Below are 15,618 nucleotides of genomic sequence, written 5' to 3' on the forward strand. Positions count from 1 at the left end.
GCAGCGGAATAAAGACATGTAAAATGACTCTAAGTGTGTTGTTACTACTGAGTATCTGGGCTGGTAGGACGCTACAGGCACTAGGAAGTAAAGGGAGTAAGAATGTACTGCTTTCTTCTAGAGCTGCCACCTATACTGCCCCTTTGTTGATTAAGACAATAACTCCTCCCTATAAAATCTAGGTGTGTTCTGGAGTGCACATCTGGAGGATGGTTTGAACACGACAGATGACCCAATGAACCAATGCGATAGTCTCGCAACAGGTGGTGTATAGGAGGTGGTGGGAGTCATCGTCGTTTTGAGTCAGCTGAGGATGATGGGGACTGGATACGCTGCTGTTGTGGAAGGTGATGTACCACAGATATGCCCATGCCCCTAAAGGAACGGTTTACCAACAGGTATCGCAGATGTGAGAGCTAATGTTTAACTCATGTCTTTTAGCCACATTCGGCTGCTGTGCAGCACGGCTACAAGTTTGAAAAAATGTGCTATGAAGAGACCATTGTTAGCTGACTCAATTCATTTGTTTTTCTAATCGCGTGTGGGGAAGGCAAGACAGACAACTGAAGGGAGGAAACAGGCAGCATGGAAGGTGAACAGTAACACTTACACGGGGAGAGAGTGCTTTAAGCAACCATGGACAACGGGGAGAGGGAAACGGTTTAAAAGCAACACTAACAACGGGGGTGGGAGGGAAGATGCAACGCAACATGACGACTAAATAAAAATAAAAATAGTAGCTCAACCAGAGAGCCAGCAGCAGAAGTAAACAAAGCAAGCAATCAGTGCTTGGTTCATGCTCCACCTGAAATAAGAGGAAGTGAAGCCAGCACACGCTGCCCAATAAGGAGGCTGTAAATAAGAGTGACAATGAAGCGAATAAATGGTATGCAATGCATAGGCTCCAAGCCCCTTGTTCTATACTTGCAAGCAAGAATGCATGCATAGCATACGCGGTCACTGGCGAGACCTCAACACTGAACTCTGTTACAGTCATAGTAGGAGTAGCCACCGGATGTCACTGCTGCATAGAATGATACAGCTTCATCAAAAGAGGGTTAACTGGCCATAGATGAGTAATAAACAAGAAATTCATGCTTCATTTAATTTGTTTTGAGTGCGTTTGTCAGTGCCGTGAGCTTTTTTTCTTTTGTTGGCCCCTGAGAGCAGATACTCGCAGTTCAAATCCCATGACCACAGTACTTTCTACTTGCTGAAGTGTTTATAACTGACAAGGCCCCAGTGTCTCATTTATTCAGAGTTCACTCAAGCAACCCCTTCGGCGACCAAGTTCCAGACTTCTCATCACCTCCTGGACCGCTGTTGTCCCTGCACTGGCTAGCAGAGTGCAGGAAGGCCGAAGGGAGCAATAGCCACAGGTTGAGACACCAGAGGAGGGTGGGGAAAACATTTGTGGAAGATCTGCAAAAGTAGCAAAGTTAAACCGGGCGTTGTCTCAGTCACACTATGTCTGAATATATTCAACCTTAATGTGTCGGATGTATGCCAGCCCCAGCTGCGGAGAAAGGGTACGTGCAACGTTGGTGGACAGGACACTGATCTTCACTGGCCCATGTTGCGGACTTTCGGGCATTTAAACATGCTATGTTTCCTATCATGGGAGCAATCCAGTTTACAGTTAACCTGCCATGCTGCCGTGGACTGGTTAGAGCCTGAAACCTGTTCAATCACCCTGCAGGATGAAGACGTGGCTTTCTTCTTTCTCAGGCTTAACCATCTTAAACCACTGTTTATGACTTTACTGGGTTAAGATTAATGTTACTGTATACATTTACAGACCCACTCCTTGTACCTACACCAACAGCACTCTGAGGCTACCTTGGTGGCTTTCAGCACCTTACAAAACGCCTTAATAATTTCCACCGAGTACTCTGACACATTGCAAAACATAACACAGTAACAGACAGTATTAAACTACTACAGAAGGCGTACGATAACTGGTTAAAGGTGTTAGCATCCCTTTGGTTATTTAGCAATTTCATTGGTGTCCAGTTAAGCTTGAAACGTGAGGGTTAGGAGTAATTTTCAGTAGCTGGCTTGGTATTCTGGAGTGTGTATTAGATGTAGCGCTTAGGAGTACCACCGTCAGAGTCTGCCTAGGAGTAAGTCGTATAGCAAGAGTAATGCTAGATGTTATGTACACTGGCTGGTGCCTCAGTGTTATTCAGTCAGAGCATCCTCTAGTGCAGCATAGGTTGGTCCCAGGGTATCAGCCATCATTTTTAATTATCTGTGCACGTGCTGCTGTGCAGGGTGGTCTGAGATGAACCACATGTGATATCATCAGTGGTATGTTGCTGCTGAGAAGCGTCGGGAGAGAAATAGAAAAGAGTGAAAGCTGGAAGCCACAGTTTTAACAAAAGTGAAAGCTGGAAGCCACAGTTTTAAACACTTACCCAAATAGAAGCTTTCACAACTAAGAGTAACTCACAATCTAAGAGTAATCCTGGCATTCTGCACTGAGGTGCAGTAATCCATATTCCCGTTTTTTGCCTGATGTAAGAAGGAGTTAAGGGCTGACGTGTGACTGGAAAGATGTTGTTGGATGAACACGAGGAAAATATGAGCAGGGGGCTTCTGTAGATATCCTTTTGTACATTCAATTGTAAATTCACCACAGTCCTAGAGGGTGAGTATGTATTCTAAGTGACATAAGATTAATCATCCAAATTGAGTTATCACCAAAACTAGTTCTCAGACTTTTATTTGAAATGTGATGGGAGGGCAATTGTTACCCTTGTTGCAGTTGCACAGCAGCAGATTTCTCAGCCAAGTCTGGGTTTAGTAGAGACTGTATGTTTGATGTTCATTGGTCCATTGAAGTTAAAAAAAAAAAATGTTTTACACCCAAAAGAAATGGTGTGGATAACTGTTTATTGCACCAGCTCACTGTGCATCTTATTTGCAGATAAGTCGTTTTTACCAATCTAGCACATGATGAACATAGTGTCTAACCTAACTAATTATAATAAGGCAGAGTGGAGGCACATTAATGATTTATATTGTTTAGATATTAAAGTTCGTCGCAACATGTCAAAATGGGTAATCTCCTATATATATACGCCACCTTTCATTCACAAGTTTCCGAACAGTTCAAGCCAGCTTAGGCCCAGCCAAATTGCAGAGGGAGGGCTGCCTATTCCTGTCTTAGCTATATTAAAATGTAATATGTAAGCAAGCATTGGCCTAGTCAATAGGTCACACGGTAAAACCTATTGGTTTTGCCAATGCTTTCATTGTGACTGCATATATATGTACGTTGATCTTGAAACAGGTATATGAAACATTGCAAAACGCATTAAATGCTGCCACCACAAACTAATGCAAGTCTATCTTGGAACAGGTTTTCTGAAGTGTGTATTAGATGTAGCGCTTAGGAGTACCACCGACCATGGCCAAAGAAGAAGCCTTTCGTTTGGTGGAAGGAAGTTAGGAAGGCAGGTATATGAAACATTACAGGCTTTATTACTCATGGCACCCTGTCCCTCTAGAACTTTTTCGGACTCCAACTCAATATCCAGATCTGATTTTTGAATAGAGAAGGCCTCCACCTCTTCCGCTGCAGACACCTCCATTTCCTCCTGCTTGGTGTCTTCTCTGAAGATATCCGGGGCGTGTTCGATGTTTTTCCGCCGCATGTCTCTTAGTTGAGGCCGACGGTCCCGCAAAAGTCTTTTTCAATTGGAATAATCTGCAAGCTACGCAGTATTCTTCCTTGTGCTCTGGTGAGAGACAAGTTGCAGACTTTATGCAGGTCTGTGCGCGGATACTTGGAATGGCACCAAGGACAACATTGAAACTGAGTCTGTTCAATCAGCAGAAGAGTGGATACTACGGAACGGAGTGCAAGTCGACGGACATGGCTAGGCCCAAAGGCCGCCAACTATGTGTTCTAAACCAAAGACAGAAGGTTTTCCTATTTTTTCGACACACAGAGAATGGTGAGGCGCATACGATACAATACCAATGAGGGTACAGTGGGTTGCGCACTCTGCAGAACGTTTTCGTACCGGAGCGCCGCAAACCAGGTCCAAACTCAATGGGGGAAAGAAAATAATCTAACAATGGAGTCGATGTCCATGCGCACTATCACTGAAAGGAGCAGTCACCTTACCTTGTTCCTGAAAAAGACTTCTACGAAGAAAAACAACTTGCAAACATCTGGACCCAATACTAGATGGCAGGATTATGCAAAGCATGTGCATCTACAGAACACATGCTACGAACATGTACGTAACTCAGGCCTAGGTCAGAGGTTTATTCACATGACTAAGCTGGTCTTACTCATGGAAACCGAAGAGTAAAATAGGCCTATGTCAGGAGTAAAACAACTCCTTGCAGCGAGTGCCGTTTGAAACGGGCCTACTGTGTATCTGATCCCTGATGAGAAAAGCAGTGACAGGGAAATCATTGGAAGACCACCACCTGAGTAAGGTTTTAAAATTCATTGAAATATTATTGCTTTTAAATGTCTTGGCAAAGTGTCTTTTACAGGTATGAGTCTTGCATTCAAAGAAGAAATGAGAAGTTAATGAAAATAAGCCTAAATGTAAATTCGATGAACTGAAGGGATTTTTTCAGGGTACCAGCAGGTATGTATCTGTTCAGCTTAAACTATGTGTGCCCTTCAATCGCATTCTATTTGGGAGTGTAGGGCACTTGTTTCCTACCAGTTGTTATGCCATCATTATCTGCAATTAATGGTCATGTTCTAGAATGTTACAAAGTGGGACATCACCGGGTTTCGCACTACCGTAGATGAACTGAAAGAAAATAGACCCAACTATATCAATGAACCTGTGTCTTTCAATACGATGGATCACGAGATACACAAGATAATCATGCAGTGAGACAGCAATAAACTAACATGCACTGACTAACAGCCTGGGTCAATTCAGATATAAATCAAATCAGGTGGTTCTTTGTGTAATTAAATACAATAAACAAGAATTGGTTTTGTGATTCCATTAAGCTCTACAGTAGGAAATAATATGATTTAATGTCTAATATTTTATAAAGCGTTACGATGGGTATGCTTAAGTAGTTGGGTAAAACAAATATTTTTATATCAGAATAATGTACTTTTGCTACTGTTTATTTTAAAAGACTGAAATTGGTGGCTGGTTTAGCTATGTTGGCATTTAGTGATGAATCTATACGAGTTTTCACAATCTTACTACTCAAAGTAATTCAACTCACATAGGGCATGCCAGGCCCATGAATTGGACGAGACCTAGAGTTCCTACTGTTCTGGGATAAACCTCCAAAACAGCAGGAGAACACCACATCCTTATCATCAATTATACTGACCGATGGACAAACTGCCAGCCAATCAACAGTAGTGAACCTATGACATCACCTCTCTTTCTCCCCACAAGGGGTAGGGGAGGAGTAATGAGGTGATATTGCTAGGTTCTGCCTCAGGTTCACAGATTAACCTCCTGGCAGCTGACCTGTCTGGAACCCAAGAGTGGGTTCCTTGTCTGCTCAAGAGCAGCTGGAGAATACACAGCAGGTCCAAGGCGGGTGTTGTGCAGTCCCTTGCCTTCCACGTCCTGAGATACAGTAAATACACTACAGAGAAATTCACTGGAGGGTGTTCAGCAGCAGAACATTATCAGCAATGTAGCAATGAGCAACCAAAACATTGCACTCAGTCATATAAGGGTAAACAACACCTTCTGTAACAGCCACCAAGACTGCACAGCCAACAGGAAATGTAGTACAAGGGAGAAGCTGTGGAACCAGACGACAAATTCTAATATGGACTCCCTCACTGAACCATACACTGCAATGCTGGATAAGTCGTCTGATGTTTGGTGGACCAGTGCATTTATCTGCCAATATAGGGTGCGTTAAGAAGCAAGCAAAGCTTAGAAATGAGGATTTTGAAAGTGCCCTTACCTGTCTCGGGGAACGTCCAGGGCAGTGTTGTAGTCAGGCGGACTCCCTGGCAGCATATTGAAGAGCAGGTGATTGGTGCCTCGGTCCCACCTACAAGAAGTGTTTTACAGCAAGAGCATTAGGTTAATCAAACCCCATCTGTTCCAAATCTTCATCAGCAACAACTGTGATAGCCAACTAAGCCATGCTACCAACCAACAACCAGCCTTGGGACACGTACAAGTCCTTTACGTCTCTTGCTATACAACCCGGCAATGGCCTAAATGGACAAGATAATACACCTATGCAGCTGTCCTCTCCTGATCCAAGTGCATTCACCATGAGCATATTACTTGCATGGCTTTCAAACAGAAAAAAAAACCACGTATCAGGGTAAGCATCGAGAAAAAGCAAAGTCCACAAGTGGTACATACCTGGACAGATGTGCAAAGGCTTGTGCCGTCTCCTTGATCCTCAAGGTGTTCTGGCTGAGCACATCTATGGACGGCACGAAGAGACAGGCCCGGTTGATGTCGTCAGTGTAGAAGTCACTGTCAGATATGGCAGTCAGAAGCTCATTGTACTCCTGGGTGAGGGGGCCACTAATAGAGGCCCCACTCTCATCCACGTACCTCTTCAGGGAATAAATGTACACCTTAATCTTATTCTTGGGGTTGTAGCCACACCGGTAGACATCGAAGCAGGTATGCATTCGGCAGCTCACATCTCCACGCTCCGGCACAGGGCTGTCCTCAGGCAGCCGGACCACCGGCACATCGTGGACACTTCGCTTCTCTACTGTCCAGTCTGTGGAGGACTCTATGGAGTGTGGCCAAAACTGGAACATGCCTGTGGCGAGCAGCCCTAGCAGCACAATGGAGAAGAGTGCGATGTAGTATACGCGGTGTCGGGTCTTCATTCTCGGAATGAGGGCAGGACCCCGTCCGTTATACTTGACCGACGCACACATAATGGGACAAGCCTCCTGCACTGTGCCCTGCTGGTAAAAAGAGATATAAAAACAGTAGAACAACAAGTATTTCAAAGTCTTACAGGATTGGAGATTGGTGCTGGACATACAGGTAATGAGCAAATGTACAAAACACTATGACAACAATTTCCTTTTCTAACTGAGCTCTATAAGGATCCAGTGGATAAATGAATGCATACATGCATACAGGGATATCTGAGAAACACATATATCAATGTTTCAAACCCTGGCAAGGCTATGCAAACCTTTCATCATTCCAAAGTCAACAACATGTACAGTTATGACACCAGCCATCTTCAGTGCCTCGAACACTGCATCAGGTTAGTATAATATCTGAAACCAAATTATCACCATGTTCACCTTCCGATAATTGGCAGATGTATGTGCTATAAAGCAGGAACAGTCTGATGTGGATACAAATCTGTTCACGTGAAGGTCCTGCGCTTGCCTATTCTCAGAAGTTGGCCCAGAGCTACTAACAATAATTTCTTTAACTGTATCAAAAAATATGCTCAGTGACATAAACTGGAAAAAGTCCTTGTAAAAGGTTGGTTACATCCCCTGGTATTGCACAGTGTCTAAAATGGAACAAGACGTATCAATGTCAGACAAATGGCTCAGACAAAAGTGCAAACAAATTCTGAATAAATCACTTGCCACAACAGCTTTGGAGTGTGTGTTGCAACTATGTCCAGTACTGCGGAGGTGAAATGACTAATGACAGAGGGGTCACCAAATATTATGTTACGGGAGTTTGTATAGTGCACAGTCTGTCTTTAGTATGGCTTCTGTCCTTACATTTCAAGGTTTCCATTGCAGACATGGTGTCTGAGATGATCAGGGTGAACTAGTGCACGTATTGTACTTTGTTTTGTCATTTGCTAGTTGTGAGGTAGTGTCTTGTCCTGATATGTACAAGAATATCTATTTATTTATTGATACAATTTCATGTAGCCGAGTATAAACAGGGAGATTCACACATAACAACCTAGGGAGAGAAACGGCTCTTACAATGTACGAGTTAACTTATTAACAACTGACACTCAAACCAAGACTGGATCACGGATGAAACATGCATTTTGACTCTCTTTAAAGGAAAGCGAACAGTGTAAATTCGAGAATGCCTGGCGTACTGTGAAAGTAAAACTTAAAAAGAAGTTGTAAAAACTGTGTTATTGGTTGCGAAGGATGTGAGTCTTTCACAAGTGAGTCTGCAACTCTCCCTTTACTGGGAACCAAGTAGCCCATTGTAGCACTTGACTCTCGGAGGGTAGTGTAGCAGAGCTGTACAAGGTCTACTCGGAGGAGGTGGTGAGAGGTTGTATTCCTGCTCACTGGTAGGCAACCAACAACACTCAATAAATCATTCTCTAGACAGTGCCTTTTCTAATGAATAGGCAAAGTACTTTATCACACGCACACACACTACTAAATACTACACATTAAATCACATTTCTGTACACCTGTAGTTACGCCCTTATAACACGTTATCCTACGAGTGGGTCCTGAACCCTATCCACCCTACCACAATATCACCACCTATACTAGACAATACTGGGGGCGGGGCCTTATCAAAAAGGCAGGCCTACTGGTGTGCATATTTTATCATTCCATTTTCCAGTGCGGTAAGTCGCATCTTCCTTTTTTATTCTCAGTGGACTTGCGCTGTGTTTTCCAATTTTCAAGGCCGGGTGCACCTGCCCTTTTGAAGGGGCACTCGCCCTTTTGATTGGGCACCCGGTGTGTGGCACTACAAGAGGGTACGCGAGAAGTCCAGTTCTTGTGTTTCGGTCCCACAGAGTTTGGGTGCGCTTGTACAGGTTCTGCTGCGTTGGACCCCAGGGGGTGGGGTCCCCAAGGCCATAGACAAGCACGGAGCGAGGGCCCCACAGAGACTCCCTAAATAGGAAGCAGATGGCAACCAAGTGGTTTGCGCTCATTTCCCCCGCACTTGTGAGAAAACAAGAGCATTTTCGCGAAGCATCCTGGCCTCCAAGCATTGCTTTTTTGGGGGGGGAACCTTGTTTTGCTGCTACTTACCAGACCTGTACTCTGCGTGGACTCCTGTTGCTCTTTCCTGCTTCGGGAGCATGTTCCACCGCCCCTCACAGCCATAAAGTACAACAACCTGAGTGCCAAAATCCCAATGTGTCCCACAGCACCCTGGCTGCGCACCTGTGGGTAGGCAGAGCCAAGGGCCAGTCAACGGAAGTCCCATAAAAGCCCTCTCTAGTCCTTCAGCTAGTTTACTACCTCTACTGTTTCTCAAAGGGCACAAGGAAGCCAGTCACTAGCCATGGATAAAGTCTTTGATATATATATATCGTTCCAACAATCCAGATGTCCCCCCATGCCTGGGAAACCACAGGAAAAGAAGCGAGAGCCAACCCAAGGTATGCAGGTGAGTCTTTTTTATTTAGTTATTCAGCAGCCTGCCAGCATAACGTTTCGGCCTACCCCGAGGCCTTGGTCTCAACTGTTTCTCAGAGGGCACAAGGGAGCCAGTCACTAGCCCTGGATAAAGTCTTTGAGATTAAAATATTATATATATATATATATATATATATATATATATATATATATATATATATATATATATTATATATATATATATATTTATATATATTTAAAGTGTTGTATAAAATAGCTATGTTCATACACCATTTTGCCACTACTCTTGTTTCATGAACAAGATGCATTGAAGTCAGCCAATGTGCTTATTTATTCTTTAAAGCAAACCTCTTTTTGTAAGAAACAGGCTAAACTATAAATCTGTTAGACTTCTGTTGTTCAAGAGACCTTGTTTTGAATACTATTCGCCCACATTTTAAGGACTATCCCAGGTCAGTACCAATCCTTGAAGAGATCGTTCTGCCACAGACTACTTGTGCACATATACCAGGCTCTGCAAGAAGATGGTAATGTCATGCTCACGTCACACTTCGCTGCTCTCGTGTTCATCTGCAACCAGCCCAGAGCCTCTACTTTAGAGGCTCAGATGCGGAATCTAACTTAAATGGCAAACCTATAAAGATAGATTCCACAGAATTTACCCCATTCCACAGAATTTACTGAAAATTAGTCTAGGTTGGTGAGACTTGACCAACGTGAAAGTCCAAAAACAAAATAGTCAAAAGAAAGAAAATCCAAGCGGGATTAAATCGGAGGAACCAACTTTGCAACAGGAGTGGCATGCACCACTGGTATCCTACAAGTATATTAAAGATTTTAGGCTGTGGGTGTATAATTATTGTAGATTATAATGTGACCAAGTGCTTAACCAGTGGCATGGGTGACTTTTAGGTCAGAAATACTCCCCTTTGTGGCAGTTAGATATAATCTGAGCATGGTATTGTCGTCTACACAACGTGACAAAGCTGTCACGTTCATGATAGCAGTGTAAATGTCATATGTGTGCAGTTCAGACTAATGTAATCTGTTGTGATTAATGCAGCTTGCCTTGAACGGAGGATAAGAGATATTCAATCTGAAAAGACTTCCTCTCTACTATCACAATACCCTGCTGGGATTTTTTTAAGAAAAAGGAGGCGAGGCCTTAACTTCAAACTACAATTGTGAAGAAAATATAATGTATCAGGCTACCATCTTGGTAAATATGTTCACTGTGTAACTTGTTTCTTATTGCAGTTTGATTTAAAGATACAAAATAATAGTTTACTACACTAAAGAGGAAGAATACAATCTCCAGTTCTTCAGATGACAAGTGGTGTTAACAAAACACTAATACATTGCTCAACAGTTAGGAGAAGGTCACTTAATGCTCTTTAATTTTGGCTTTTTGGGGTCAGAATCAGAGTACCCGTGGCCTTTACTCACAATTTGAAGGCCCGAATCAGATTACACTGTGTTGAATTTAAGGGCATTTTCACTCTTGCATTCTCTAGAAAAATCCACTGACTGTGCAGTTGAATTGCAGGAGTTTAATAAATGTAATGTACATAGTACTGTTATAGCCAGGTTTTAGATTCTGGCGATGGGAACAGATGGTAGGGTTTCTAAAGTCTATAAGACCTCGCATGGAGATTGGCAGGGCAGTGTTCCTGGAGGTGTATGGGTGGCCTTCATCCCCTTTCAGTAGTGCCTTGGGAGCATTAGCCAAGTTCTGGCATGGATACATTCCCACTTTATCTTGTAGATCACAGGGATTGCATTACAGCAATTTTAGTATTCACACATAAACACTAATAGAATGTATTCACCAACTCGCCAGATGTTTTATAGCTTTTGCAATGCGCAGAATCGTTATTTAATGGAAGGCATAAGACAGATGCCACACCAGACATTTGTTAATAATTATTAAAGACAAGTGAGTGGGCCACAATAAACTGAAGATGTCCTATGCCAAAGGAATAGGAATGGTAGGGGGTATTCAATGGCCACCCAAGTTTTGCCCATCGATCCTCAAATCTCTGCTTTCCTACAGCACATAAAGAGACAAATCTGTGTCTCAGTGTTGGATTCTGATTGCAGATTCAAAGGCAGCAATGAGGGTAGTACTAAACAGATGGACTATCAAGGCAGCACGTCTCTCAGTTGTAAGAAACATCTAGTTGATGAATGAATTAGTTTACCTCATAAAGCGCAACAGAAGCTTCAGACTGTATGAATCCTAGTGAAGGGAAGGATGCACGGCAACTGAACGTAGATGGGTCGAGTTTTACAAATATTATTGTGTAACAGATTTGCCTCCTTTTCCTGCACAGCGAACTGAATGCTAGCCAACAGATGATCAAGAAGAGAGAAGGAAGGCATGTGGCTATCATGGTGAGGGGGCCTGTGTTATAATATATGTTTAGGTCTCGCCTTGGCAGTGCATGCACTGTCTCAGCGAGACTTTAAGTAATCTGTATGTTGGGTGAAACTCTGTGCAATTTGCCATACCACTTGTGATTCGTTTAACAGTGGCAATGCTGATCATATCCTGCTTTCAGTTGGCTGTTGATCCGATACCAACTTCCGTGTAGTCCGGAAGCAACATCGGCAAACTACAGTAAACGTACACTGCAGGGTAGTATCTTTCAATGTGAGCACTATTTTGTTGTTTTGTGAGTCTCGCAGACAGACATCTGCTGACCCGAGTGCCCTGAGCGCCTGCAGCCCCCACCACGTCCGAGACGCAGGACCCCCTTACAGCCCTGTCCGCACCGCTCACAATGCCTCACAATGCTTCCCCCTCCCGCTGTGTGCGCTCTCGCCCCTCTCTCCCCTGCACTTCCGCTGTCGGTGCCTTCTTAATACGCAGGTCAGACACTGAGCACTGCTTGATCCAGGTTCACCCCCACCCGCAGCAGCTGGAGAATCGCCATGTGGGTGCACTACGGATTGCAGTTGTTTGTTTATTCCGATTAAAGAAGAGCCGAGACCCAAGTAGGACAGGCACTTTATCATACGACTAACCGCTGAACATTACTTTTCGCCACTACATGTTCATAAATGTAATTTACGTCACGCAGCTCGGATTACTTTGGCCTCGATTGCTCCTTCTTTTGTGTCCATGAAGCACCAACTCTAGTAATGTTGCCTGTTGTTTATGGCTACGGACTGTCTGCCAGCAGGGGCCGTATTCAGAAGTGGAGGAAGCGTCAAGGGCAGAGAGCTTGCCGCTGCTGATACACTTCAACTGCTGTGTTTGAATCCACTTATCTTGTTGCTGCTTCCTTATTCCTGCACTCGCCACGATCGCCCGTGTAGCATGGAGGTGACTCTTAATTTCGATGAGTGCTTAAAGGTCTCTCCCCATTTCCGATAGGAAAGAGCCCTGCTGTCCTTTGTATTTCTCGCACTTATCACCTGTACACCATTGATGGCAATTTGTGTGTAACCGGGCTAATGGGCAGAACTGCAGGCCTGGCGAATGTCTTTAAGACATTGCTCAGACATGCACGGCACTCATCTACTACAGGGAAGTGCACATTATCATATTAATAAACCATCTCTCATTAACACCAGAAGCAAGACTGGTGACATTGATGAACCCACGTGGCTCAAGATTCTTGTTTAAAACATTATAAAAATATATTTGGTTTATGTAAAATCAAGTTATTGATGTGGTTTGGCGCCGGATGAAAGGCAGCACTTATTAAAATTAAATGGTCTCAACAATTCATGTTTTACATGCCAGTAACGCACTTTGGAAAATGCAAATACCTACTAATAAATAAGGCCTCCTACTTTGCGTATTTAATCACATACTAAACCCATTATCAAAATAAATAAATCTATTATTTCGATCTAACAATAGGACCTTTAATGTAATTACATTGTAGCAGGCATCTCAATTTATTAAACTTTGAGATGAAGTAGGCACTTGGCACACCTTGTTATTTCTATGTTTTTGTTTTTTAACTGTTTTTCAATACACTTTATTCAACCTATTGCATGCTATCAGGTGTCATGGGGCTGCCTTTCCCCTATGTACATAGAACCTTGATAGAGCGGGTAGTAAACAACTGTTACTCCCTGACCTGATGCACAGCTGAAATTCGTTAAACTGCTGATCTTAATTGATTAACAATTTTTACTCAATTTTTTCATCAATTTCTCTTGGTTTTATTCACCATGTTATTTCTATGATGCAAACATTATTTTATCATGCTTTATCTATTCATTTTGTTAATACCACATCAAGTATTATTAATTTCCTATACAGTTCATCTTCGGTGTGAGGCTATTCACACATTAACACAACCCATAACAATTGTTACCGACGATTGAGGAGTAATTGGCCCGATGCATTTCGGGACCCAGTCCCTTCTTCGGGGGCCTTCCTGTAAATAAAATACATGTATATCATTTTCTGTTTGACTTCTCAATATTTACATCTTTACGTTTGCTTATGTACTCAAGGGTCACTTTAAGTTTCAAATCAACCACCATTGCTACGTATACTGGCATGTCTACTGGCATAACCATCTTAACTGTGGAGTTTCTCTCTCATGTTTTGTAGTTCATTACATTCTAGATTTATGGGTACTCAGCTGATGGTGACTGGCCGTTATCCCACAGTTATTGTTTTGAAGAAAGAATGAGATATAGACATCTCTGAGTTAACTAATCTGATTTTTGAATTTTAACGCAGCGGTTCTGTTTATGTTGCTTTACGAAACATTATGGATACGGGGCAGCTTGCCTTATTGCTAAATCTTATTCCCCAGGTTTAACACGAGTATTTAACAAAAACTGCGTTAGAAAAGCTTTTCATGTTCTGTAAGTAAGATCATTGCACTCGGTTACAGAGTTAATGTTAGGAATGGTTTAAAGTTCTTTTTAATGAGACACTGAATTCCCTCTGTGGAGAACTGAACTGAATAATGAACGCTTAAATACTGCTGTACAAAAACGAAATAGATGTCAAGTTCTGGTGTAATTTTTAATTTTACCTTATCGTTCACTGTTGTATTCTTTGCGATTATGCTTCACTCTGATGTGTAAGTGTACCGGGAACTGTGAAAATAATGAACCTGGTGGAATACTGCGCTAATTACTAATCACTCTTAAGTACAAAGATAAAAATCTCTGCTGGTCGTACCTTACCGCATTCAGTTGCGTTTTCTACAAATGCTTGCGGGTAATGGGTGCATACTCCGTTGTCACCACTTCCGTTCTGTGTTCTACCTGAGGGGTTAACATGAAGTTCGATTCAGGGTTTTACTACTATTAAGTGTGAGATCGTAAAAAGCCTCTCAAATTCTAACTACAAATTTGCGTATGATTTGCTTACCGGCTCAAGTTCACGTTCCGAGCTTACACTTCTGAATCAGTCACTCGATCTGCTGGAAAAATCTCGCGTATCGAAATCTCGAGAGATTAGGACACGTTGCTTGCATTTAAAGTGTTTCCTGTCTAATGGCTCTATCTAGGTCTTCATATTGAACGCCATGTTGGAACGGTGTCGGGGCACAGAGATAGTTTGAAATGAAAGTTTCCGTATGTTAAATTGTAACTATGTAAATGAAAAAATCATCATGCTGATGATTAATTCCTGATACTGACTAGAAAGATTGGCGCTTGGAATTTTAATAACACCCAATTTCTCACTTTACATTAGTTGAATGAGAAGCGGAATTATTACGCTACCTCGTTTTCATCAATGATTTGAAAGAATTATATTACGTGCCTAACATGTCTCATAGATACTGGCTGGATTGGTGCCAATACTGTGTTCATACCCGATGTCCATCAATGAAAAATCATATGATAAATATAGTGCGTATATTTTCCTGCTACATAGCTGTTTATGTTGCTGGTACTACACATTGTAATCAATAGTCATTATACATATTAAAACAGATATTTAAATCCACATTTCGTGTATTTTTTGCATATTACTTATTTCAGTTATAGAAAACATCCCATATCCAGTTTGTCATTTAACCCTAGTGGTTCCATAGTTTGGAATTTTTTAATTAACATTACTTCCCTTTGGGGCAAATTTTTTTTATTATCCCTTCCTGATTTGATTTCAATTTTCTCAATCACTAAGAATCTTAACTGTGAAATATTATGGTGCTTTTCTAACCAATGGGCTGCTAAATTGGAGTTGGTGTTCTTGTTTCTTATCATACTTTTGTGCTCTCCTATTCTGATTTTCACTTTTCTTTCCGTTTTTCCGATGTACATAAGTCCGCAGGGTCATTTTATACTGTAAATAACAAAATTGGAGTTGCAGTCTGCTGTTAGTCTGAGAGGTATTTGTTCTCCTG

General features: G+C 42.3%; 1 protein-coding gene across 1 annotated transcript in view; it reads right to left on the bottom strand.

Annotated features, from left to right (window-relative positions):
• Window positions 1–15,618, bottom strand: part of EXT2 (exostosin glycosyltransferase 2) — a 305,577-nt gene that overhangs the window by 270,621 nt on the left and 19,338 nt on the right. Inside the window, exons 2-3 of the mRNA XM_078684358.1 lie at window positions 6,339–6,904; window positions 5,926–6,015 (exon numbers count right to left, since the gene is read on the bottom strand). Coding sequence (XP_078540484.1) covers window positions 5,926–6,015; window positions 6,339–6,904 — 656 coding nt within the window. The remainder of the gene's footprint in view (window positions 1–5,925; window positions 6,016–6,338; window positions 6,905–15,618) is intronic.

Source organism: Lissotriton helveticus, chromosome 3_2 (genome assembly GCF_964261635.1).
Source record: "Lissotriton helveticus chromosome 3_2, aLisHel1.1, whole genome shotgun sequence".
Lineage (NCBI taxonomy): Eukaryota > Metazoa > Chordata > Amphibia > Caudata > Salamandridae > Lissotriton > Lissotriton helveticus.